The sequence below is a fragment of the Corvus cornix genome, chromosome 5 (genome assembly GCF_000738735.6).
Source record: "Corvus cornix cornix isolate S_Up_H32 chromosome 5, ASM73873v5, whole genome shotgun sequence".
NCBI classification, from domain to species: Eukaryota; Metazoa; Chordata; class Aves; order Passeriformes; family Corvidae; genus Corvus; species Corvus cornix.
In genome coordinates this window covers 50543654-50571458 of record NC_046335.1, presented here as the reverse complement: position 1 = coordinate 50571458, position 27805 = coordinate 50543654, and the positions used below count along the sequence as shown (strand labels likewise).

The 27805-nt window shown below is 37.5% G+C and overlaps 1 protein-coding gene across 7 annotated transcripts in view; it reads right to left on the bottom strand.

Moving 5' to 3' along the window:
* SOX6 (SRY-box transcription factor 6) overlaps positions 1-27805 on the bottom strand; it is a 263665-nt gene that overhangs the window by 98062 nt on the left and 137798 nt on the right. For 5 of the 7 annotated variants that reach the window (XM_010390825.4, XM_019285347.3, XM_019285358.3 and 2 more), the window contains exon 7: positions 1791-1914. In XM_010390825.4, the coding sequence (XP_010389127.1) occupies positions 1791-1914 (124 nt within the window). The remainder of the gene's footprint in view (positions 1-1790; positions 1915-27805) is intronic. The other 2 variants (XM_010391075.4, XM_019285350.3) reach the window with 1 other exon arrangement.

Genomic DNA, 27805 nt, shown 5'->3' with positions numbered 1-27805 from the left:
CTTCTGGTCTTTACTAACATCTTCTGGAATTACACCACTAAAATACCAGCCAATGGCTTCACTGTGTAGCAAGATATCTAGGCCTAGGTTTCTTCTTGCATTTCATTCTTCTAACTTTTGTTACGCATCTCTCTTTCTACATTCTGGAAAGTAAGAAAATGCCCTAAGACCACATCAGCTCCTGTTAGGAGGCCAATAGGATCAAGTTAGAGAGGTACCTTGAGGAACACTTTGGAATAAGTGCAGAAATTTGGTCATGTTCAGGAAAACATACTGGTACTCTTCTTCCTAAGTCCTTTTTGTACCAAGAAGTCTACAGAGCCAAAATTAAAACAACATGATTGAACATAACGCCTTTCAGGGGGCAGCACAACCAACAGCTTAGTCACTAACAGTCACTACTCAGAAAACATCTCAGATTAAAATTGGAAAAGCAAGGAAAGCATGTGCTTTCTCCTGTCTGTGAGAACTAAGATATAGCCAGGGTTTTGTAGGCAATTTCCAAAACTGGCAACCCTTTGTCTTTGGCCCCTAGTTGTTGTGAGGTAGTGACATGTGTGAATAATCCTCATCCTGTGCCATCTAGAGCTATCTGCCTTTCAGAACACCAGTAACTGCTTCCAGCATACAGTGCACCAGTTTGTCAAATCGGAAAACAACTTTGGGATTTTAAAATCTGAAAATAAGATAATTAGACAGAGAATCTGTGTTTAAAGGGGAACGTCTCTGGACTAAAGAGGCAGAAGGGAGTGGGACAAACGGAAATACTTGCTGAAATCCTGCTTGGCCTCACTTCATCCAATATTAAGTAAACTTGCTAGAAAAGATTCTAGGTTCAACCTGGCTTTTAATTAGCATGCTGTTTACATCATCTATTATGAGGCTTTACTTTGGATTTGACCCCAGTTCCTGTTGCAGTCAACAGCAAAAGCACCACTAACATCAGTGGGAACAGGATCAATGCTTTACTTTGTACGTTTCATATTTAATGAATAAAAAAAATAAACTGGTATTTATGTTTTGTAGTTATTAGTTATCAGGTTAATATGCTAAAGGCAGCTTGACAGAGAATACTATTAATGAGCAAAATAAGGTTGCTGCTTCTGGACTGAGGTCACTTACAAAGAATGTACAAATGAAAATAAGGTTGACTTTTATTTACTTAACTATCTTCCTACATTGAATTCCTTTGGCAAAGTGTCTTTAAACATTTAAAGCCCTGTTTACAAGGAGGCTCTGAAAGTAGCTTCAAACCATTATATCCCTAATTGAATTCCCCAGGAGTCCTGTAAACTCAGAGGAAAAAAAGAAAGAAATCATAACATTTGCTAAATCATCTCGAAACATATTTCACTGCAAGGTTATGTGACCTGTTAGGAGTCTGAATGATGACTGGAACTGAACTACTGAAACCTTTTATTAACTAGATTGAAATCAAACAAAAGAGTAAGAATTTTGACACAAAACACAAATATACTGAAGATACCAGAATTAATTAAAGACATGTAGCTTTTGTACAGGGCAGACAAGATGCAAATTGCTAGGTAAGTGGGCCACTATATTTAAAGCAAATGACTTTGTGGAAATGAAGTTTAAAAAAATCATGATGTTCAATAACCAATAGTCCATCCACCTCCTTCAACCCAGAAATTTTTTTTCCAAGTGGAGTTGTGAAAGCTGATTTCCAACCAGCTATGCCTGTTGTGTATCATCTGTATGAGACAGATCACACGAGAAGCTCCCATTAATGTCTTAAAATGTGCATTAGCCTCATATCCCTGTGAGCTTACCTGGCTTGTAAGTTATTCCTGGGGGGAAGAGGAATCCCTGCTGTGCTGCAGCAGCCGCTGCCAGTGTCCGCTGGTCGTGTGGAAAAATTGGGATCATGAGCGGAGGCATGTGACCCTGAACCTGCTAAACAGAAGAGAGCCTCTGATCAGAAATAGCACAAATTTGTCTTGACAGGTATTTCTCCAGCACTGATAGTGTTCTTGCGTTCACACAGTCCCACAGAACCTTTGCCTTAATGCAATCCCTGCCAAATTCACATTATCACATCAAAGACCTCACAAACATTGTTTTCCCTCAGTGTCAAAGGTGTAACAGTCTCAGTGAACTGCACATTTCCCTACTTCTTCCTGGCTCTCTATCACTTTTTTTTTTTTTAATATTCCCTGTTCTGGCACAAGGTAAAAAAGGTACAAAACATACCAAGTTTTTTTTTAGAAGTAGTGTGGTATGTGTTTCTATTAATTTTTCACAAGTTTTCTCATCATTGGTCACAGACAGCACAGTGACAAGCATTTAGAAGCAACCTAACGCTGCAGTATCTACTTTGATGTTCAAATTTTAGTAACCTTAGGGTAATTTTAATTCTGGGATCTTACAACAGGGTATTGTTCACATAAATACCAACAGCTCAGGTATGTTATTTCAAAATCTCACCACTGTACTAAAGAGTCTTCTAGTCAACACCACAACTCTTAAGATTTAAGGCTCCAACATCTTGGCTCCTAAATAAACTAACATACTCTGCCACACACACCTCACTATAAGATATAAATTGCTTGTCTGTCTTAGCAGTTTTATAGCTTTATGCACTATCATGAAGCTTGGTAATCATAGAGCTGCATTCAGAGACCATTTCAGAACAAAACCTCCTATATCAAATTTAATTTGACTGTAATAGATGTATAAAAAAACCACAAACTTCCACAAGGAAAAAAATTCTTCACCTTATACTAGCATTTGTAGTCAACAGATAGAGAATTATGTGATAGCATGATGCCTGTTAAATCCACATAGTAATTTCCTTAAGTTACAGTACCTGTGTTTCAGAGACTGTGGCTAAGATCTCAAAGCGTTTTTATCTATCATTCCTCAACCCCAGAAGTACCCAAGGGTTTGACTATGATTTTTCTGATTAGCAGTTAAGCAAACATATAATGCTTTATACATCAAAGCTGGTAAATGTAGGAAAAAATTGGGGGTTTAGGCAGAAAAAAAATAATTTTCCCTCATCCTACCATAAATTGGTGGAATTAAATACTATTAAAAACCTAAAGTACACTTCAAGCAATTTTTCGCATTTAATTCCTAAAAAACTTTTTTGGTCAAATCCCATATGTTGACCTATGACATTGTTTAAATAGCACTAAATTTTCTTGTCATATCCCCATTACTTTCACAACCATTGATGCAGTGCAGAAATGCTACTGTGTGTATCTATGAGGGTTAATTTACCAACAACTCTTCTCTTGGGAAAGCCCTAAGATGGAGGTTAATAAAGGTCAAGCAAAAAATAAACACTTTACAGTATTTTTTGAATCCATTCCTCAGGAAAATCAACTTATAATAAAAAGGTCTTTGTGCAATTACTGCTATGGCACTGGGGCGTGAAGGAAACTAGCTTTACGCAGCTATTTCTCTCATTTTAGCTGAGGTAAGCCTGGCTGTGTGTTTTAGGTTATGCATTAAACTTGGTCAGACTGTAGTTGATCCCCGTGTGCCCAGAACAGGCATTTAGCTCTGATAAAATGATTCTGGTTTTGCTGCATGGCGTTTCTATACATTGGCTCTACAGGAGTACAGCAAAGGAAAACCATAGGCTTTGTCTGATAGAAGCAACTGTACGGGAAGAGATTCAGTGCAATACAACTTGCAAAAATTTGCAGTAGTTCCTAATTAACATCTATTCAAATGGAGCCAAAATCTTAAGAAATATCCCCCACATAAAGTATTTACATGGGGCTGCAAAGGTGCAAGACTCCAACACAATCTCACAAGACACAGAAGAGATCAGAGTGCTATGGTTTAAGTGCAGGTGCAAACATACCCACAGCAATATTTCACTCTGTTGTGTCATAAAGATAATTTGAAACATATCACAACCAAATCCTATGATACATTCCTGTAGATTTTGATCTACTCAGCCATATAGATTTTGTTTAAAGTCTCAAATAAAAGCACTTCTGTAAGTGTGGGGAATTACCATTTCAGGTTCTGGCTATCTGCTATTCTTCCTACTGAATTCAGGAGCAGGTCTTCAGTCTGTGTAATCAACATAACTTTGACTAAAGGTTACATTTAGGCTGTAAGTTTGGATTTACAATTAAGAGACTTTTACAGACTGAAAAAAGTTCATGCTGAATGGCCACCATTCCCTACCACAGGTCTTCCCTCTGGCACATATGAAATAGTATTCTTATGTAAGTGTTGGTTTCACACAGAATTATTATATACATGGGTGTCCATTTTGAGCACAGGTCAATTGAAAAGCATGAATAAGCACTGAAAAGGAAGAGAATGTAAAAGTACCACTGATCACAGAATTATTAAATATATAAAATGAATGCAAAAAATCCAGTTAACTCCTTAATTTTTGACAATTTCTATTCCTCAGAGTTTTATTATTATGAAAGTGATGGGTTTGATTTTACTGAGGGGGGAGGAATTGGGAGGAGGGGTTGATTGGTGTACTTCATAAAATCGGCTACATGCCCAGAAATTTTAATTGCTGAGATGTTCCTCAGGTCTTTCTGAAAACCAAGACGGGAGCAGATGCCCAAGAAACACTCTGACTCTGTCTCTTCCCATTCGTAAAAATAGCGTATTGTTGGATTGGCACTTTCCCCTTTTGTCTCCTCTGTGCTAAGTCGTTGATGATGCCATTTTTTGCCATCTGCCCCAGAGCTTCATTAAAGATACATGAATGGACTAACTGGGCTGCTATCTTGTGAGGAACAGGTGCTATTGTTTGTCCCCAAAGACTTGCACTAAAGATCTCACTCAGAATACTTGAGAAAGAGCATCTGCAGCAGTCAGTCAGAGAGTAACTTGGCAGAGCCCATGCTATGGGCTAATATGCAGAGACACTCAGGGGGACTCATTTTCTCTTTCATGAAGTTGGATTTTTTGGGGGGTTTTTTTGGAGGGGTTTTTTGGAGGGGTTGTTTGTTTTTTGTTTTTTGTTTTTTTTTATGGGTAGCGTATGTTTGATTTTGAACAATTCTGCCAGTCTATATTTTTAACTGATTATATAAACCCTGGAGGAAACCTGAATATATTCTCTCCACAATTCAGTTCTGCTACATCAAGTAAATTCAACTCTTATATAAAGCTACCTCATAAAATTAATCTTTGTTTCTATAGAGCAAGCTCAGGTTTAACTGTGTTAAACACAGAAATCTGCCGAGATTAGGGAACACTTGAAAGGTAGTGTACCATTCCTTTAATATCCCATCACAACTCTGACGGCCCTTGGGAACTGATTACAGCACTTCCTTGCCTGAGATCTAAGTCAGGAAGCAACTTTAGAGCAAATCAGCCCTGATTAGTTCAAGAAGCAACTTCCAATTTGATTCTCCCTGAAATAATAAAAGCTGGTGGCCTGTTTGATAAGCTGGGCAAATCTGCAGTGCTTTGTCCCACAGTCCTGTGAGTGATAATGTCAGAAGTTGGCTGAACAATCCTCCTTGTTAAAGAATCATTGATAGTTAGTGTTGTGCATGGAAAATGTAAGCCAAAGTGATACGTTGTGCAAAAATAATGCTTTGAATTAAAACGATCTGCCTCTTTTGGATAAGGAGCACAGCGCATTTAGTGAGACTGAGAAGGAAGAAGAGTTATGTCTTTAAAAACCAAAGCTGCCTCTACAACAACTAACATTGCAAGTAGAGAATAAAAGCATTCAGAGAAAAGGGTGGCAGCACTGCAAGCAAAGACGCAGCTCACACATTTCTGCTTAGCTGTGAGGATCACAGGTTTTGAGAGCAGAAGTAATCCCACCCTATAATGGCAGATGAATTCCTCTCCCTTTAGAAGATCAAACTTTGCAAGTTGCCTCTCTCTGCACAATCTACTTCAGTAAAAAGTGCCATCTTTTTGAGAGAAAGCACAACCTTTATAATATTTTATCCCTTCTTTAAAGCTTTTTTTCTTTTTTCTTACATCCAGCACTAGTATAAAGCAATGTAAGTGGCTAAATATCCTCTAATTGCCTACAATAATTCAGCATGGCTATTTAAAACCATTGCCATCCCCTTCTTCAACCAATTAAATCTCTGGACCCTGTTCTCAAACTGTGGAAATCTTGAGATTGGTTTTGAATCTAACAGACTACTCCAACACAAGTTAGCTGAGAAACCAATCTTTGAATTTTGAATTGGCTTTTTTCTTTAGTACAGGATGAACAGAACCTTTTGTTGTTGTGAAGTTGCAGCCTCTGTGGGAACCTAAGTTGCTCACAGGGAGCTTTGGACTTTTCATAGTTTAAATTTTAATTTCTACCTAAGACTTTTTAACTTCCTGAGTAATTGGTACAAGCAGACTACTTTAACCTAAGTCCTCACTGAGCTTTGAATTTCCATAGTAAAACTGCGTTGGAAATTTTCTAGTCTCTCATTTAGAAACTACATTGTAATAGATTTCCAGGTAATGGCAGTATAACTTGTAAGGATGGGCATTTTCAGACTGCTCAAAATATGTTTATATGATAGAACATAGTGGCCGTAACTGATAGCTCAACAGGTTATATTTTAGGTTGATTCATTTTAAAATAAGTCTTAATGGCACTGAGAGAAGTGTTTGTGCTCCCAGAACTACTAGTGCAAGATTTTAAATATCCTGTATATGATATGTATTTACATCAGCTGCATTTTAAATAGTCTCTATGCAATACGTGGCACTGTTACTTTGATATCACAGTTAGATTTTTGTTTATTTCAATAACTACTGTTGGGCTTTGTTGTTTTTTGTAAGAGAAGAAATATCAGAAGCTTTAATAATTTAAATTTTATTTTGACTAAGTCAATTGGGGGGTGCTGCAAGAACACAAACATGTTGCATAAAGAAGTAGGGACTTCTTTTATGAAAACTTCATATGTGAAAGTCAAAGGAACTTTGTAAATGTTTAAAAGCCACTACATGCTAAGATTTCTGCAGGCTTGAGCTTAAATCTCCTCCCCAACTCTGTCAACATCATAATGAACTCATGCCATCACTGAGCCCCATCGTGGTCCCAGAAATTATCTATTTAGAATAGCTGCAGAAGGATTGTACTATAATTTTTTTTTTGGAAGTATCTTTGGTTACAGTTGAATGGTGTGGCTGTTTTATTTGTGCTGTTCTGGTGAAGCAAAGTGACCATAAGGCTGGGTTAGCTGTCCAGTTCAGTCATGAAGGATCTGGCTACTTTGTGTGCAAGTGTGGCTCAGCCTTTTGCTTTGGGCTCAGAAATGTAACTGATAAAGTCCCCAGGCTTTGAATTAATGGCCATCAATGCCCAACATTCCCTAACGTAAAGAAAATATGTGAGAGTGGACCCAAACAATTCAGTGAGAAATCTCCTCTAGTCAATAATCCCAGGGAAGCACCTGTGACTCTGCATGAGGAGGAAAGGCAATAGGAGAAAGATGGTCTCCAGCAGACCCAAAGTGATCCCCCAGTCACTGTGTCATAGCTAGGACACTGGAAATCATGTCAATATAGCTCCCACATTGAAAATCATTCAGAGACTGCTTTCTGCTCCTGCTAACAATACAGAACCACTGGAGATCTCTCTGTATAGGGATGTATATTATGTTCTAATTTATCTGCTGCCTAATTATCTACAGTCTAATTGAAAAATGTTTCCTCTCAGTGAAAGTACGAGAGCCGCAAAGAAAATGTCTGCCAATGGGATCCCAGGGGAAGTGTTGGCAAATAGACTCTAAAGAAGATACCACAGACTAACAAAGTGAGAATATTTCAGACTGGAAATACTATGGAAAAAATATGTAGCCCACTATTGACTTTGTAAAGGGACATAACTGCTATTTTCTTTCTTTTCCCCTATCATTTTTTTCCATTCGTCCAATGCATCAGCATGATTTGGAGATTTAAGTCTATGGCAGTGACCACAACATTAATGTGAAAATTGCAACCATGACCATACAGTAAGACAGAGAATTCTTATTTTTTATTATGTTTTTTCCTCACCACTTTGAAACTTTAAATGAAATAAACTTAAATTCCATTCCCATTACTTGGGAAATCAAGAAGGAAGCAACAGAAAAATACTGCCAACATCACTGAAAACAGAATAGTTTCAAACACTAGATATAATTTCATTCCTATTAGCTTCTCATTATGTTGCCCTGTTTTTATCTAGCTCCTTAACTATCTGGAAATATAGAATTCAACTAAAGATGATCTCATGAAGTTAGGAGTATGATAAATGGTAATTAAATCTATTTAAATTGTCTGTATTTTAAGAAACTCTCACTAGGAGGGATGGAGAACATCTCTGCTATAGAGAAATAAATAAAACATGTTATGCAAAAGTGAATTTATAGTTCATTTGGAATTAGAGATCTACCACCTTTTCAATCCATACAAATGCATAATCTTGTCAATTAAATATTATTGTTAAGGTCTAGTAGTATGTTAAAATCACTTTAAAGTGCAACTAAGGAAAATTCATGTGTGTTTATTACTCCTTAAGGGTCTATTAGTGGGTATTTTATTCAGATTTGTGTTGTAAAATCTGCATAAACTCAGCATATTGTTATCCCCATGTGTGCATTTGTTTGGTTAAAGCATAACAGCAAATCTCTATTACTGCAACTTCTGGAAAAGTCAAGAGAACTAAAACAGTCCTAATTTTAATCAGATACAAACAGTTATCTCTACAGAAGTGAAGAGTTGACTATTATGCAAATTGTCACAGTTAGTGGTCACCAAGCCATCACAGAAGACTGAGCAAGTCAATTATTTCAGATGTTTCCGAAGACTAGTGAAGATGTATGTTTCTCATTTGCACCTTGTCTTATTCATGCCAAAATAAGAAAAATATTGCAGCCTAATGATACTTGTTGATATTTTTTATACACGAAAGCTCCATTACTTCAGCTCAAATCTAAATATAAATTATGTTAGAAATCCCTTATTAGCTATGTTTTTATGGTGATATCAAAATGTGCAAGATTTTTTGGAGTACATTGAAATTTCCTGTTTGTGGAAATATTTAGAGCAAGAGATGCTTTAAAAATTGTGTTTGCTATTGGTGCTTTTGAGCAGTTTCTCCGCACACATTTTTCGAGACAGAGTTCTTTTTTTTTAATACTAACCATCACTAGTTATTAACATGAAACTAATTTCCTCAATGTACAGTATAAAAAAGCCATGTCAGACCACAAAACTGATGGTTACTAAAGGAATAATTGTCTTTCACTTTAAAGAGAAGCTCCAGCAGAGGTAGGAATAAAAAAAAAGTCTTTCAATGCCTCCGATCAAAAATCCTTCTGCACTGTAGAGGTAAATAAAGGTGCAACAAAATAGAACATATTTAAACAAATACAGAATATAACTGAAACTGGGAAGGGCACCAATGAAAACATAGGAGTTCTGGCATTTTCTTCACTGTGGGAAGAATTTTGTCCTGAGCAGCATAGTGTTTTTAAAGCTTTCTATATTTTCACTGATGTTCCAAGATTTGTAACTACATTATAATATCACTACATAAGGACTTAGATCTACTACATACTTTACAAGTATTAATTAATTCAAGCTCAAAGACCCATTCAGGAGAGAGTATTACACCTACAGTTTACACAGGAGGACTCTCAAAGAGGCCCAGATTTCTTTTCCAGTGGCAGAAGTGATGATGCATGGTGGAGATGAACCAATTCCATTCAATCTGCTGCTTGCAACTTTCACATCTCACCACACAGTTGTACCGAGAGCCACCCGAGGTGCAGAGCTATGGCTAACAAGGCACATGCTCTGCTGGAAAATCAGGAGGCAGTTTTGAGCAGACCCATGCCAGCACTTCACAGTTTAGCCCTCCAACACTCTCATAATGGCAGGATACAAGGGCGGAGGTGAGGCCCAGGTGTGAAAGGAGATGCCTTTCCCATCCCACCCAGTCCTGTGGCTGGTTTCTACTGTTATTTATTATAAAGAAGAATTAATTCAAAGAGAAGGAGAGGCAAGTGTTGCTATTTTTCCTCAAGCCTAAATGCATAATATTCAAGAGACTAGGTCAAAGGAGTTATTCATATCCAGTGAGAATATTCCTGCTCCTGTATATTTTTGAAAGATATTTAATGCAGAATAGTAACCTAGATAACTTCCAGAAATCATATGATGTTTATGGAGTGTTTAGATCGAAACACAAAGGGTTATCAAAGGCAATTATGTGGAGAACTAGCTTAATGCAGAAAACTTCTGAGTCTAGAGATCAAAGTCAAATCAGAATACTGATTGCATGCAAAAATTAATTTGTTCCATCTCTTCCTAGGATTCCTCAGATTTTGACATGATCTGACCATCTTTACTCAGAAAAGGATCCAAGGTGTGTTTGCACAGTATGACTGAGGTGATTGCCACTGCTGGTACATGGTAATTATTGCAAATTTGGGAGCAAGCATCAGAGTTTGTAAACTTCCAGTGACATTCGTACAGCCTGCGTGCTTCCTACAACAACTGTCTCGCTCAGGTCGATTTTATGGGCTTCTCAACCTTCTACAGCATTTACGATTTATCTACAAAAACATTGTGAAAGAACAAAATCATTAGAAAGGTAAAATAAGGCAGAAAATCAGGAAATGTTTAAAATGAGCACTGGGTATTCCTTATCCAACTTTAGGTATTAAAATTCCAGCAACAGCTATAGCTCAGATATAAAACCACACTGCTGTGCTGCCTTTTCTGCAGAGGATCCTGACACTCGAGCAGGAATGCCAATCTTCCCATTTTCTGGCTTTCCCCAATTTGTCAGAACTCCAGCGTCACTTAGGGCGCGCTTTCGGCTCGCGAACAGACCCTCGCCGTGAATCCTACGATCGCACTCAGGTTAGAGCGACGCCGCCTCCCAAGCCGGGGTAAAATTCCTTCGGCTCCCCATGGCAGCCGGCGGGAGCCCGCAGCACAGAGCGGAGCCGCAATTCCCGTTCTCCCGTTCTCCCGACGCCGCCGCCGAGGGCCGGCTCCTCCGCAGCCCCGGCGCGCTGGATGGGGCTGGTGCGATCAATGCGGGCTCAGAGCCGCGCAGCGCTCCGGGGCAATAACAATGGCCCTTTGTCCAGCTGTGGCCGCTTCCCCCTCTGCAGCCAGGCCTTATCTGCTCAGGAAATGCCTGCTTTAACTGACAGGTAGGAGATTAAATCTACAGCTGCCGAAACACAATCTCCGCTCTGTTAGATAGGCTTTCATTGAAAAGCACTACAAACACATAATTTGTTTATGTTGTACCAGCAATCTTTGACAAAGCAGACTGTCTAGCTGAGACAAATGTGGTTAAACCCATTTATTGTATTATTTCTGCTACACAGAACAAGCTCTTAAAACGTAGAAACTACACAAGGCACAAAGCTCTAGCTGTCTCAAGAAACCAAGAATAGATGACTTCTTGTTACACTAGCCCCCTTTACACAGCATAACATGTGCCCTCCTGGAAAACATCCACTGTGATTTCTTTCTTTTCTTTTTCACTCTCCCCTCCACACTAACCCCCCCCTTTTTTTTTTTCTTTTAAAGGGGATGGTTCAATGATGTTTATGTTCCAGGTTTTAAAGTTTCTTTTGTTTTCTCTAGCATCAATAGCTATAAAACAACTAAGTCAGTCAAAGGATGCCTTTAGTTTTAAGAAACAAGGGGATATTTTTGAGAGACTACTTCTCAAAGAAAGAATCATTTTCCAGACACACTGTCTGGTCTTCCTGACTTAATGCATGCTCAAACCAAAGTTTTGCCTGACTAATGAATGCTGGACTGACACCCCCCACCCCTTCTCTCTCTGTTTTTTAATCATCAATCACCTATTTCTCAAAACATTACTTCATTTTTGTTACACCTTCTGCCTTATTTTAAAATAATATTGCTGGCTGTTTATTTCAAATGAAAGGCACAGGGAACTGATGAATTAAGTGTTTATAAATCTGAGTTTTCAGATTGAAAACAACCTTTTCCATAATGCAAAGGCTTTATAAGTAAAACCTGTCCTTTAGCCCTAGTTTCTTCTGGCCATATATTACTCCTAGTAAACTCTGCTACAAGAACTAAATGAGTGCTATATACTGAATATGAGAAGGGCAGTGTTTGCCTCTCAGAAGGAGAAGCCTCAGAAACTCTTACTCCAGGGGAGCAGGACTGGTCCCAAGAACACGATGGCCCACAGCATTCTTGTCTTTCTGTATTTAAGGCTCCATTCTCTGCTGATCTGCATATGCACCCCAGTTAATGTTACTGGGAGTTCTGTACACACACAGATGTGCTCAGCGACTGGCATACTAAAACATCCCTTCACTCTAGTGAAATTCAATAAATGAGCTTTCCCAGTGTTATTAATACAGATGCTCAATAAGGAAGATCTTGTAAAGCACCAAATTGTTGCTCTAATGGTTAATCATAATTAAAAGGAAAAGAAATAAGAAGAGTAGTCAACACCTTAATCTTTTACCATTTGCTTTACTTCTATAACCTTCCTGCCTCTCCTGGGGCATTCTTTTCCATACCCTTTTGCAACATGTTGGTTTCCATATTATTTTATTTAACCTTAATCACGGCATTCATCTCTGGGTTTGAGAGTAAGCTGTAACGGAGCTACCCTACAAGCTGCCACTCAGAACATTCCGTTTGGCATAAAATTAAAAAAGTACGCAATAAACTGGCTGAATCCATAGGGAATCCCTCAAACAGCATGGATAATGAGGGGAATCCATAACAGACATAAACAAACCCAGAAAGATGTCTGGGGCCAACATCATTATGTAAGATATATGCCCAAGATGTATGGGCATATGTTTGAATGTTCAAACTAAGCCTGTATTAGATTGATTGAATCTCAGCATGGGGTTCAGTTAATAAACAAACCTTGCCTTCAGAAAATATTTGGAGCTGAAATCATGTATTATAGCCAGGCACCTACTACATGTGGCACTAAGATGCCCTCCTACCTTAAAGCTTTCTTAAAGCAGGATGGTAAAGGAAATGAGAGATCCGCACTACCAGAGGAACAGATACAATTTTCAGATTAAGTGGCACCACTCTAAAGGCAGTTGTTATCCACAGACTGTATTTCAGTCTGTGCACCAGGGGCATATGAATAGAATTCACATTAAAAATTAGAGACCGTTTTGAATCTTTGGGCTTTGATTCACACTTCCCATGTTTTTTAAACATGTTACTCATATTCTCATAAAGGATACAACAATAATGCTAGCAAATCTTCTTGGTAATTATCAATTTCACTGTAGAATAGCTTTTTTGCTATGCTTGGCTTGTTAAAAAAATGCATTTTGCTCACCTCGGGGTACACCATTAGCTTGCATATTTGCTCTTTTCCTTTTTTCCAGGTTTTGTTTAAATATTCTTCTTAAACCTGTATATTAATCACTGCTCAGAGGGTGAAAGAATTTGCAGGAGCAGCTGAAGTGCTACTTTTTTCCCAAAGTAGGAACTAGTTAGTGCTGACACTTTTTACTCATTGGAAGATGCATGAAAGAGAGATAGAGAAAGAAAAAAAATTGAGAGTAAGGATGAGGGCTGACTTGATGGTAGAGAGGCCAACAGATCAGTCTAACAAACATAATAAAACCTTGCAAAACTGTGAGCTGCAATGGCATGTCCTCGTGACAGCCAGATCCAGAAAGTTACCCTTGTTGTAATTTTGATCATTGAGTCAGGTAATAAGGAAACAAGAGAAGGAACTGTGCAAAGATGCCCACCCAAATAGACTTCCAAAATCAGAGCAGAAGACAAAAAGCTTCTTTTAATAGTTCTGTTCCAGTTCTTACATCTGGGTTTACCTGTAGACTACTGTGCTCCATTTTGAATCTGTGTTTTGGTGTTAAGCTACAGAGGAAACAGCTGCAAAATATTTCAGAGTGTGTACCTGTAGCACCTTAGTTCTCCAGCACCATGTCCACAGGTGAACCATGTTTATGTACACTGAAGATGACTTTAGGGAAATTTTTTTTCTCCTAAAAAGTGCACTGTGGAAGTATGTGTGTAGCATGTGCCATGATAAAGTCACACATCGTAACAAGCAGAAGCTTTCCTATTAGACATTTTCTTAAAATGAAAGTGAATATCTCTTTCTCTCTGTATATGGATTCATAAGTGCATAGCTATGTTTATATATTTCATGTCAAAAATATAAAAGCAGATTCTATATATACACATGAGTACCTATAGAATAGATTCTATATATATATATATCTATAACACATTTCTATACATATTTTTTTTTACAAATAATCTTAAATATGCATATATATATATATATATATACATGTATGTATGTAGAACATGCTTTCCTTTTGTTTCCCAAATCCCTCACTCGGGATTTCTGTGTTCTAAGATCCATTTGTCTATCCAATTCGCCTGCCGTACTCCTGGATAGTCTCCATTTAAATTACTTCCTGGGACACATAAAACCTGTGTTTCTGCAAAGCTTACTCTGGGCAGAGCACCTTTATCAGGAGATGCACTTTGAGCATGATACATTTAACAAGTTTGCTGCTGAGTGAAGAAGTCAGCAAGCCAGCTGGGCTAATCATAGTTACTTGAGTAACAAAAATAAAGTCTTTCTAAAATCATTCTATCACTCACATCTATTATTGCTGGATTTCTTTCTGTCTCTTCTATTTATCAAATAATTTTTTTTCTCCTTCCCTTAATCTCTTCACTCCTCGCCTTCAGTCTCTTTACAAAACTCTTAGCATTAACTCTCACTTTGTCTCTTTTGGGGGGTAGGTTTTGTGTATGCAAGGTAGCTATCCAGCAGTAAATTCTCCTTTTTAGGCCACTGATACCAAGAAAGCAGCGCCCAAATGTTATCAATAAATTTCCATTATAAGGAAGGAGACCATACTGAAGTACATTTGGCTTTCTTGTCTTTAGGATGGTCATTGTCATGAATTCAGGAAAAGCTTAGACATAAAAGTAGCACCACATCAAGGAAATGAGGACACCTATGAACATGTGGTTTTTAAGATAGACACATGCAGCTGAAACAAATTAAAATTGTGCTTTTTTAAAACCCTCCTACTGCATTCAAGCATCTTCAGAGTAAACAATTCTCTTACACAAACTCCCTGTTTTGTTACCACATGTTTTTCTCCACTGTCTTTTCATGTAAATAAGACTTTTCAGCATTTAATTTTCTATTTCAGTTTAGGTACTCCTTTGAAAATACTTTTTAGGTTGTTGGAGTTTGGGGGTTGTTGTTTTTTTCTCACTGTAAATCAGTCTAACTCCAAAACTGCAACAGAAGAAAATACAAGAAAATAGGATACCACTGTAGGATTTCTGAGATGTGAGGGCAAATGGGCTGAACAGGATTAATGGGAGGTGCACAGACCAGCTAATCCATGTGCTTATTTTTGACCACACTCATATTGCCTTTTTAAGGGACATGAAGGGGAGAGGTGGGGTAATGTATTTTAAGGAAAACAGAGGAAGGGGTTTTGCTTACTATTTGTCAGTAATGTGTAGAAATTATTTAATGCTTAGACCAAGAAATGCCCATCCATGCTTTTTAGAATAGATCTGTGATATTATTCCTATATGTCTGCTTTATTTTGCAGCTGAATAGAGCAATACCCACTGCATTTCCACCCTGCATTTCTACGTGCATCCCTGGTATAGCTGCCCCACAGGTGGCTGGTGCACATGGGACTGTGCTGTTTGTGGCTCTGTTACAAACAGCAGTGTACACCCAACTCATCTCAGTATTCACATTGTATTTTTTCAGTGTACATCTCGATTCTCCCTCCTGGAAGTCTGGACCATGTTCAAATCACTCATTCGTTTTCCATACTCACTGTCTGACTGCCTTTTGCTGTTACTACTCACTGCTATAACCTCTGTGCTATGCATAATAAAAATCTTTCCCATCTGAGTTGTCTGCCATGGTTACTGGAAATCTGCTGTATGCAGCATTCCCAAGAGCAGGAAATGGAAGGTACCTTTACTGCAATTGGATAAATATCACCTTTTCTTTAAAAGGGACGTTTACCCGCACTGAAACCACATCTAATGGTGACTGCTAAGCTACCCCCACCTCTGCAATAGAATTCCTGTTAATTTGCATTTTACTCCTTCTGGTGTTGACATAATAACTGGAGTATATGCTCCTTTTCACTTTTCATCCCTTGCATTAAGAAAAAAAGACAATTTCTCTAACATTTCACAAAATTTCTCCAGAAAATATAGCTAGGGTAAAAACTATCTTATCACTGCCTACTTATGATGCTTTTTAACTGAGTTTGCATGTTAATTTATTGCATGCTTTGTTTGTAAATGTGCTTCTGAAATAAATGAAGCATTTACAAATATGATTAATCTACAGATTCAGAAGCACGCAATAAAGAAACAAATTGCTGAGTGCCCTTGTCCTTTTACACAGAAGCTAAAATACAACTTTCAAATGTCTAAGACTGCCTAGCTTTATTTTTTCTTTCAATAAAGTTGTTTAAAATGGAAGTTTTCAGCAACCAAATTTTTACTAAGTTCCTGGTTCCAGTTTCATTTATACTAGTGCAACTCAGAAGCAACTGCAACATATGCTGTAAACCAACACCAGTGTAAACACTGTGTAGATGAGGTCAAAATAAGGCTGTTATTGTATGACTTTTAGAGTGCTCATGTAGATTAATATTCTCACCCCTTAACAGCTTTAGACACATCAGCATGAACACAGAAATGCAACAAGTTGAAAATTCAAAGTACATTTACTAGTGTATTTTATGCCACTCACATTTTCAGTCAGACCACCCAGAGCAAAGAAAAGAAAAAGCCACAACAAAAAAAAAAGCCCTCTGCATTGTTTGCAATAATATGGAAGGAAATTGAGTGTATATTCTCTTCTTCCTGTATTTTCCAGCTAGATTAAGCTGTTGTCTTCACAATTGCCTCCCAGCTGCTGTGACTTGTGAAAACAACAGACCCTGCTCTGTTGTCTGCAGAAAGCCTGGATTGTTATGAGTAACTTTATTGCAGGCACATGAGTGTGTTAAGACTTTAAAACACGCTCAAATGTCATGTGCACACCCAGTGACGGGCAAGAATAATTATGAAAAAACAAGAATTCTATGTCTACGAAACAGTGTCAGACAAAATGGGCCATTCATTGTGTTCCTTTGGGAATGCTTGGACTCTCCAGCCAGAAAACAAAAAAGGCACTTTTTTCCTGCCGTAGGCTGAATACTTAGCTTTGCCATCTGAGCCCTAAGAAAACATGGGCCCCCTCTCTAACTACTGGCTGGCCCGCACACAGTAAAAAGTATTAATGTCCCCCTTTTTTCCAGCAGTTCCCTCTGTGTAGGCTGCGGCCAATGTAAAGTCAATGCAAAGACAAAACAGTTTGCCTAACATTAGTAAAAAAAACATAACTCTTGTGCAGTCTGAAAATCCCTCTGACACACAGAGGTTTTATTCTAAGGCATATCCCCTCTATCCTTCGGCGAGTTACCGTAGCTACTGTTAATGCTTTTAGCAGGTAATAACTGCTGCCTGCTGCTCCCCTTCGAGCTTTCCAGAAGTCTATGGATGAATCAAATTGTGTGCAATTGTTAAACACTATCATCTAATTGCCTCTTTTGCTACTGTCCGTTTGCACATTTGGTCTTCCTAAACAGAATGCTTCTGCCCCTGGAAGGATTCACAGAAACGGAAACATAACATGGCTTAGATCAACATCAGGTCATTTTGATATCAATTTTTTTTCCTCACAGGTGGACTAACTCCAGTCTCATCTGAAGAGTGATAAATTACAAGCAAACGAAAAGCTTTTTGTGCTATTTCTAATAATAATTTCTGTGACAGACACAATTTGTCTAATGTATATTTTTAAGCTATGGAATCACATTTGTCAATATTTTTTGATCTAGCATCTACTCAGCATATTCAACTAAGTGTTGGTACATCTTTAAAAGAGGTGACCATACCAATTCAGTACTACATTGGAGCAATGTTTTACAGAAATAGAAACAACCCACAGTGACTTGGAAAATCCTTGTGTGCTATCCATAAAAAAAGAATTATTTTTTATGAATTTGGCCCAGTTTCTGGATATGGATTTTCAGGTTATTATTTAAGACACTTAGCATGGATTCTACCTTGCCATGCTCAAAGCAGGCCAGGAAATGAGAAAACAATGGAACCATAATTCTGAAGGGCTCTAGTGCATCTGTATAGTTTGTAAGGAGTGACAGAAGGAAAAATGAAGGGCAAATTGCAACTCCCACAATTTTCTGGGTTGCTATTTTCTTCACTAAACCCTCTTACTCTAGATAACATAAGTAGATTACATCTACAGCATTAAATGGGTTTGGAAAGGATATAGTGGTTTAACATTAAATTCTTCCCTTCTTCAGGGCATGAACTGTCCTTCCTTATTTGTACAGTGTATAAGCAGCACCTACCAGAATATGACAGTGATCCTGACTGGGGTCTCAACCAACTGTGCAAATATTAGTACTTGTAATATTATAATAGGAGACCATTATGGTTAATATTGGGTTATGCTGAGATATCCCAGGGGGATACATCAAAGATGAATGTGCACAGGTAAATTGTCTTGTCCTTTTGTAGAATCTAAAGGAGAAGGGCTTCAGACCACTTCTTGTCACTCCTAATATGAAAGTACAGGCTTAGCGTCAAACATGTATTTAAATCAGAAATATACAGTACTATGAAATGAACCATCAGGCCATCCATGAATTTGTTTTAACAATCCGACAACATCACCATTTCTCATTCATCCACTTAGCTTAATTTTCCTACCATCACTTTCATTGCTGAGGTTGTCTCTATTAAGCCATTTTTTGTGCATCATTAACTTTTAACCAGGCATCCATAGCTTTATTGTTTAAATTGCGTATGACTTTATTTAACGTCAGCATTTCTTCTAGCTGCTGACATGAAGTCACATTTTATAACTAATTAAATTGATCCCTGGGAAGCAGAAGCCACTAAACGGAATTATTCGTATCCAAGTGTCAATATATTAAATCAAAGGGCTAATGAGTTGGGTCACTGCTTCTTTTATCTGAAAGCTACTGCAGAATAGAATTCATACCAACCTCTACTTTCTGCTTTAACAGTCAATTTTATTTTAACCAAAGGTAGCTAATTAATAAATTTTGATATAGCTGTAAATAATACATTTAAGCCTGTTTTTACCACTTGCACACGTGTTAAGCTCAATCTTTTAGGAAGAAAAAAATGCTTTGTTGATATAAACTGTCTAAAAGCATATTTTTTGAACTCCCATGTGTAAGGAGCATTACTTCTAGGTCATAAGAAGCTTCCAAAATGACTTAAAAGGTGTTCTGTAAGTAAACAGTTTTGAGAACTTTTCAGTTTTCAGCCATTTCTATTATAGGCGTAAATCAAGATGAAAATTTGCCTCTTGGAACTGACAATACCGCCTAACGAAAGTGATTAAGAAATGACTAAATTTGTCATGTCAGCTTTTCCTTTAGCTCTTGCAGCTGCTGAGTAATATTTTGGATGCTTTCACTATTTACATCTGGACACTACTTTTAAAATTCATCACCTAATAATTCATACCACTCACAGATTTTGTCATAGTTCAGCTTTCTTTGACAAAAGGCATGTAGATGGTTCAAGAGCTATCTTTACTGAAGTTGTCTTCAACCAATCTGTTTACATCCAGATTGTTTAAAAAGACATTCTGAAAACCTCCCATGCCTCAAAACCACGTTTTAGTGCCTATTTGTTTTGCTTGAGAACCAATCAATTTCTCTTATTTTATAACCTTTGAAGAGTTCACCTGTGTGGAAACAACAAGTGCACTTTGACTCTCTACTAATGTTTATAAGCTATTTATTAGCTATAATTAGGCTTGAAGTCAAAGGGCATTAAAAAGAAAGGAAAAAGTCAAACAAAACCAGGCTGGGTGCCATTGCCATATTTGTTTGAGTGGGGAAGCAAAGATGGGTGACAATACACCATCTTGTAGCAGCCTAAACTAAATTTTTGATACAGCCTCCCATATGCATAAGGAGATCAGAAAAGTTTCTCTCATTCATTCATCCTTTTCCCTACAGCAAATAGGACCCTGAAAGGAATGTGACTGAGGCACCACCAGCTCCCCAATCTACATCTATGGCTGCACCCCTTACACAAAACAAACGAAGAAATTATAAACTGGTTTCAAATAAACACCTGAGCAACCATTGAGAGCAAGGCTGTGATTGTTCACTTGAAACTAATGGTTATTTTAACACATAATGGTGAATTAAAAATAGGATGGCAGCAAAGTCCTCCTAAAGCTCAGGTGTTTTGCCACTAAGATCAAATGCAACACAAGGAACACAGATCTTTTTTAAAAATGCATGTTCTTGTACCAGCACATCATTTGCTTTTTCAAACAGTAAATTAGGGGTTTTCGGCTGCACAGTGGTTGCCTTATAAAACAACTTTAAATAGTCACTTTTATCCATTTATAAATGGATATACTTTGGAGGGTCAAGTATGTGCTGTTGTTCCACACCACAAATGTTTTCTTTCGTTTCCAATGGTTAAATGTCATGAGAGCGCTTGACCCCACTACAGAACATCATTCAGTGTCTGGGGGAAACCACAAATATGGCTGTACCTGTGGCTGGCATGAGATCATTTAAAAATAAAAGATCATTTCAAAAGTGGATTTTGTAATGGTGAGACATTTGCACCTACAAATATTTATTAAATATGGACTGCCTCAATATATATATTCTGTAGTCTTTATTCTTCTCTAATGTAAGGGTTTTTTTCAAATATATAAAACACTTGGAGCTATAGAGACTCTGTCTCATGGTTAGATTAATGGGATACCATGACTGGTCGTTGAATATATAGAGAATTTTTTTTTTTTCTCACTTAGATGGCTCAGGAAAAAAATATCTTTTTGATGAAAATGGGAAAGTTCTACACAAGTATTCATGTCTTTGGTAGAAATAAAGACTAATGCCCTTAAAGAGAGACATAAAACACAATGGTGCTACAACTCTGTCAGCCACAGTTTCTGTGCAAACACAGAGGGAATTTCGTGTAAAGAATATTTCAGAATTGTGTTGCAGACTTATGTTGCTGCCTGAGTTCACTGAAAACAAATTGCAGGCATGATGCTGGAGATGCACTGGAAATAAGTGCTTTAAGATAGACAACTGTAACAAAATCCATTCATAGTATTCCAAAAATCAGGCTATAACTGCTGCACCAGCAGCATTTAAAAATGGGACAACAGAGTTGAAACAAAAAGAGAAGTTTGATTCAGGAAAGGTTCAAGTTCTCGTCAGCTACAACGGCAACTGTTGGAAAACATGTGGGTAACAGAGGAGGAGGAGAAGAAAGTATTGTTTTCCAAAGGCAAATGGTTCACTGCACATCATCCAGTTAATGTTGTCCAACCAATATTATAGTTAAATCACAGAGAAATCTGTTTCTTCAGCTAGGCTACCTAGCAAAGATCTTGATGATATATTTGAGGCTCAGTACTGCCCATGAGAAAACAAAACATGTGAACAATGTAAAATCAACCACTAAATATTTAGTAGTGGCCAAATAGTATTGCTGGGAAACTTATCTGTCATCACATTCAAAAATTGGTTTAGCTTACGGGTTTGGAGAGTTCTGCAAAACATAAAAAAGAATGGCCCTTACTACAGATATTTCCAAATTCTTTTACATGCTTTCACCAATGATTGTAAAATGATCTAATTAATTTATTTAAACTCCGATAATTTTTCTTTTATTTTTAGAAATTAGCAAGCTGGAAGACGTGATTAAGAAAGAAATTTAATTTCTCATGGTTTAAAACAAAATCACTCCTTTTTATCTGATCTCTTCAGTTTCTGGAGGAAAAATGTATAAATACTAGTGCCAAATAACTTACATTATGGGTGTCAGTATTAGAAAAAGTTATTCAGGATTCACAAGGGAGTTGGAGATAGACACATAAAATCCAGTTAACACACCACCAGTTGGGTTTTGGGGAGAAAAGTGGGAAGGGAGGGTTTGCAGATGTTAAATGCAAGCACAGACATTAATAACCATTAAAATGGAAAAAGAATTGCTCACTAACATGTTAATGCCAATACTTTAAAAGAATTTTTCCCCTAGTTTTTGCCAGTGATTTCACTGTTATGCCATTGCTGTTACTATACTCCAGTGGAAAGTGATTTGTTGATATCCCCTTAGGTCATTCCAAGTTGTATGGAGCCTACAGCAATTAGCTGCTCATGTTTCTGTCAGTTTTCTGGTACTAGACCTTCCTTTTCATGACATTTTTTTCCCCCTGTTCTTTGCATTAGATGCTTGTGGTTCTCTTGCTCTGAGCTATACAGATAACAATCAAGCTGAAATGCTCAAGACCAATACAGTGTTCTCTGTACTCCAGAGCTAGCACAACAATTTCAGAAAGCATCTAATATTCTGCATGAAGAAAGGCAGAGAAAATGTGGTAAGAAAGATGAACTATTTATGGACATTTTTATGGTTTATCTTGGCAAATTTTTGCTTATGATTTTCTCTAAATGAGAGCTCTTGGATGCCTACATATACAGACACAACTAGCCTACATGCAAATTTCCAAACTGATGCTACATTCAAAATTGTTGAAGCAAAAGGACAGACTATCTTTATCTCTTCACTCCTTTGGAATTTGTATTTTAAATTCTGCCTATCTATATATTTGTGTGCATCTATTACCTTTTCTCCACAACTTTAATAAACACAGTATTTTATGATTAGTTAAAAATGAACAAACTTTTGGGATCCACATGTTTTTGGTGCAATGAAGTGGGGGTTCAAATTTTTAACCCAAGCACTTTGGTGCCTCATTTGCAGGTGTACTTTGGGATTATATGTCTAAATGTTTTCCACTTCATCTGAAAAGAAGTTGTTGGAATTAATTGCTCCTGCCACAAGCTGTGCCCAGGAAGTTGGTAGAGTAAAACCAGGCTAGTCTGAGGAGTATCAGGACATTAAAATACGTCAGTAAGATGCTCAAGATATTTTATGAAATTTAGGAAACAATAATCACATTGGATTTCTGTGGCAAGTTGAATATACATCTTTCTGAAATATACATAACAGTTATCATACATGAAATTTCTTTTCATCCATTCCCTGAGCAAAAAGAAGGATAATTAAAAAGCGGAGCTCTAGGAAACTAGGATGATTTCATTTTTCAAGGATTTGTACAACCACTTCTTTATTTTTGTGTTGAATTACTCAAAGTGAAGCAACAGCTAGCTGATCCAAAGGCAGAAGTCATGCCAGGCTCACACAAAAATCACTTTCTGGACATTTAAACACATTCTAGTTAAGTTTGAAGCGTGTAAATTAATCTTGATAAGGGTGAAATTAAAATAATTCCAGTAACAGATTAGTATTACTGGTTGAAAGAGTAGTAGTGATAAAATATTTCTCAGCTACTACAGAAAATCATAGGAAAGAACTGAAGGCTTAGACACACTCACTAACAGAGACAATTTGGGATTTTGCTAGTGCTAACAGGCATGCAAACAATTTTTCCAGGCCACTTTCCAAAAGCCTCTGAGAATACAGCCTTAAGTGAGTATAGTTTTTCATGAAGGATAACAAACAGACAGCCTAAGAGCTGGAAAACTTATATGCAGGTACAGAGTAAAAATACTATCACTAGTGGGAAAAAAAAAAAGAAAAAAACAAAGAAAAGAATGGATCAGTGATAGTAAAACTTAAATGAAGTGATGATATTTCATCTTTGTCTTTATCTGTCTCTGTAGCATATGGATTTTGTACTTTGCATGAATCACAATGAAGCATCAAATGCAAAAGTCAAGTTCACTCTACACTTAAAAAGAATTCACAAAAATTACTCTCTTTCTGTTGACTGCTCCCATTCAAAGGCCTGAATGAACAGGCTTTATAAATATGGGGTACTCATGGAAGCCTGCACAGCCAAGTATGCCTGCAACCAGATATTTCCTATGTGAATAACTAGACAGGGAATTTTCAAAGGCTTGTAGTAAGCAGTTTCAGCAGCAAATTCTCTCAGCCCTTAGTCACATGTTCCTTAAAAGGAAATCATTAGCAATCTAAAAACTCCCTTTCTTTAGTGTTTTCCATTGTTTGCTCAGTGTACTGAGACACACCAGAAGTGATATTAACCTATGCCTGAAACAGCAACCAAGTTTATACTCTCCTAGAAAATACCATGCATATCCACTGAAGATATATTATGTACCTAGCATGTTCCCCAGTTCATATCTCCCATGTTACTCAGTCCCTACTTAATAGATAATAAAGCCACATTCTAAAATATTTTCAAGTGGTCTTCTGAGCCAAGCACTCAGACTCAGGTTATCTGCGTTCAATTCCCAGCTCCACCCAGGCTTCCTGTGAGACCCTGAGCAACTCACTTGAGTGTCTGAGTTTCTTGCCTGTAAAACAGGATAAATAAAATTTCCTTTTTATAACCCTTCTTTTGAGTCTTATCTAGCAAGATTTTGCAGTTCTTTAGGGAGAGGAACATCTCTTGCTTCTTAGAAGCAATAGTGACTGAAGAGTCTAAGATAATCCATACCATGACAAAACATGCAAGACATTTGAACAGGATTGACTCTACTCCAGTGCCATTCCAATAGCCTCAGTTCAGCTGTACCAGTTACTTGCAATTTATTGTAGACTTCAGTATCTGATATTTCAAGAGGAAAAAGATAAATCCTAGAGAGAATAAATGGATTTTTTCTAAGTTTTAAACGAAAGGATTATGTATTTTTAAAGCAATTCAGTTGCTAATTTCAGCAGTGAACTGAGCTCTTTCTTCCACATTTCCTAACCAATTGCTCAGATTTTTAAGTATATTGAAAAGAATCTCAAACTTTTGCTTTTTATTTCTACATTCTTTCACTGGTACCCACTTGCTACATATAACCAGAACTACACACACTATTAAACTGTATTTTTAATCTTGTTTTTCTGGTGACATGTAGGAACCTTATGAATCGCTCTCTTTCTCATGGTTTATATTGTCACCAGTTAGCCCTGATAAAAGCATGGTTTGATAGAGTACAGCTAGGCAAAATTTATGCAGTGTATGTGTATGCAAGAAGTAAGATTAGATGTGCTGTTTGACCAGTCAGGATACTTTAGGTACAAGGTAGAACTAAATGCTTGAATTGGGGGATGATTGTATGAATTAGCTGTAGCTATTTTTTTTTTTTCTTTCATTCAAGAAATAAATTATACAAAAAGGCTATTTTAAAATGAAAGACCATTAACGACAAATCTTTTTGAAACATCACTGTGCAGAGATTTCAGTTTCTTCAATATTCTTAGACCTTTGATTATACTTTTGATTTTCAAAGCACTTTTAAACAGTGAATGAATCAAACAACAGTGCACTAACCACCTTTTCCATAACTGTGGCTATGAATATTAAAGAAAAAAAAAAAAAAGGAAAAATGGCCGAACAGACTAATAGACAGAGGAAAGAGGATTTCTCAAAGATGCCCAACACAGACTTGTCATGCATACACATCTATTTCCCACCTTTACATTGTCTCTATGCATCACAGTAAAGTTCTCACACACTTTACCTAAAATTCTCCTCCTATTAATTATGAAATTCGTCTGAAGAAACTCATGTTCTTGTAACCATATAAGACTAGAACTACTCCCCAGTAAAAATTTCTGTCAGCATAAAGGAATGACCTATATAAATACTGTATTTTTTATTATTCAGAACTTTCTTCATTTTTTCCACTTTTTCCCACAACTCTGCTTAATATTTCTGCATGTTTTTTGCCAAAACAAATTCAATATCTTTGATGCTATGATGTGTGTATAATCCACTTGTGATTTTTCAGTTAAAGAAGCTATCCCAAACTCAAGGGTGTTATAACTTTTTTCTTCTGCTACTCCATATTTTCACTTATACCCCTGTGTATTGGCATATGCATTTTAAATACTTCTCTAACACACCAATAATCCCTCTTTGAAGTACTGAATGGAAACCAAAAGATCAGACATTTTTAGTTCATGACTTTTCTCTCACTACAGGAAGCACTCTGAGATCATAATTTGACAGCAATTTCTCTTGTCTTCCAGTCTTGAGCTGTTTTCCATAGTAATATTTATTCCAAGTAGGCAGATTTTATTTGGAAGTGCTATCAGGCCACAGGTCATAGATCAACTGACAATAGTGAATATCTCCATTCCCTGTTTGCTTCTGGAATGCAAACTGTTAAAATAAAAAGGAACACTTTTCTTTTCACGAGAGGTTTCACAAGTTCAAGGGCAAACACAGCCAATGGATTTGCGACTTTCAAGCCTTTCACTCCGCTGTCTGCTGAGGTGAAAGCTTCAAGTGAAGGTTTTCCTGTGATTTTGGTGTTAATAAAGACTCTGCCCTTTTGGATTCTCTCATTCAACAACAAGTTTTCACACAGGTACTTTTCATGTAAATGTACATTTAAGAAACCCAACCTCTCTGAAGGAGTATGGTAAAAAGTCCCTCACATCAGTCTAGCTGTCTGCTTTCACCAAGATTGTGGGAACTTAGTTCTCTTTGAAGCATCTGTTTTGCTATCAAATTCCACTGAAATCCACCAACAGGCTGAAAAGTTAGTGGCACATGCACTTCAATGCACATGGCAGAGCTGCAGAGAGCTCATTCCCAGAGGCAATCAGGCTAACAATACAAATCTGGTATCTTCCTTTTCTACTCAAATTGCACACCTGACAGCTCTAAAAAGTGAAGCTCCTTTTGCTCTTGTGGCCATGTATTACAGCAAGGTCTTCACAGAACTGACTATAATGCCACAGACAACACCTGTAACAGCATATTTCAGACGGAAAAAGATTAAAATTCCTGCAATTAAACTCCATAGTTCTCCTTGCAGGATGCAACACCTCTCTCCTCAAAGTGGAAAGTCTTCCCACCCCAGTGGTCTCTCTGCAATGCCTCTCCTTTCCCAGACACTTGCTCCCATGCTTGCTCTCCTGCCAGCCCTGGTGCCCCTCTTTCTGTGAAGCTATTTTACTCACTAAACTGAGAGTGAATCAGATCACATAGCTACTGATGTCTGCACTTTCTGCTGAGATGAACAGAGATTTCAGGAGTTTTAGGGCTTCCTTTTCCCAGAAAGGTGTTTCTGATCTTGAGTACCAGTCCAAGAACCACAGCAAATGTAAGATGTGATAAATGAGTGAGTGCTGGGTAAAAGAGTAACCCACTAATTTAAGTCAGGCCTCGTTTAAACATGAGGGTTAAAACGTCCTGCTGTGCCTCTGTAAGACTGAGCCTGTGCTCACATGTTTCTTACACAGCCCTGGATTCAGGCTGAATCCAAGCAAAGTCTGGATCCCATGTCAGGTGGACACTGCTCCACTCCTCTCACATCTAGGTCTTCCTTCCAAGAGAAGCCAAAGCAGCTGAGCAGGGTGTATTCAGCGGTGCACACCAACACACTTGCCTCGTGGGGGTAACACCACCACAAAGCTGTGGGGGACTCTTGCAGTACAGTCACATGGATGGGATATAAATCCTGGAAAGGAGCTAGGAAGTTCATAAACTCAGCCAACAAAGAGTTTAGAACTATCGGCCCAAGAGAAGAAGCAAGTGGCTTCCTCTGAGTGTTACGATATAGTTTTTAAGATCTTTTACAATACTGCGTCATTTTAAGCATCATGAAAAATAAAACAGATAGATCCCCCAGTCATTCCTCAAATACACCACACTTTTCCTGGGTAGGAAGTTTGCCCACCTTCCCTAGCACAAGATCACTGAATGCAGGTGAGTCATTATGAGGAACTGGACTGCTGT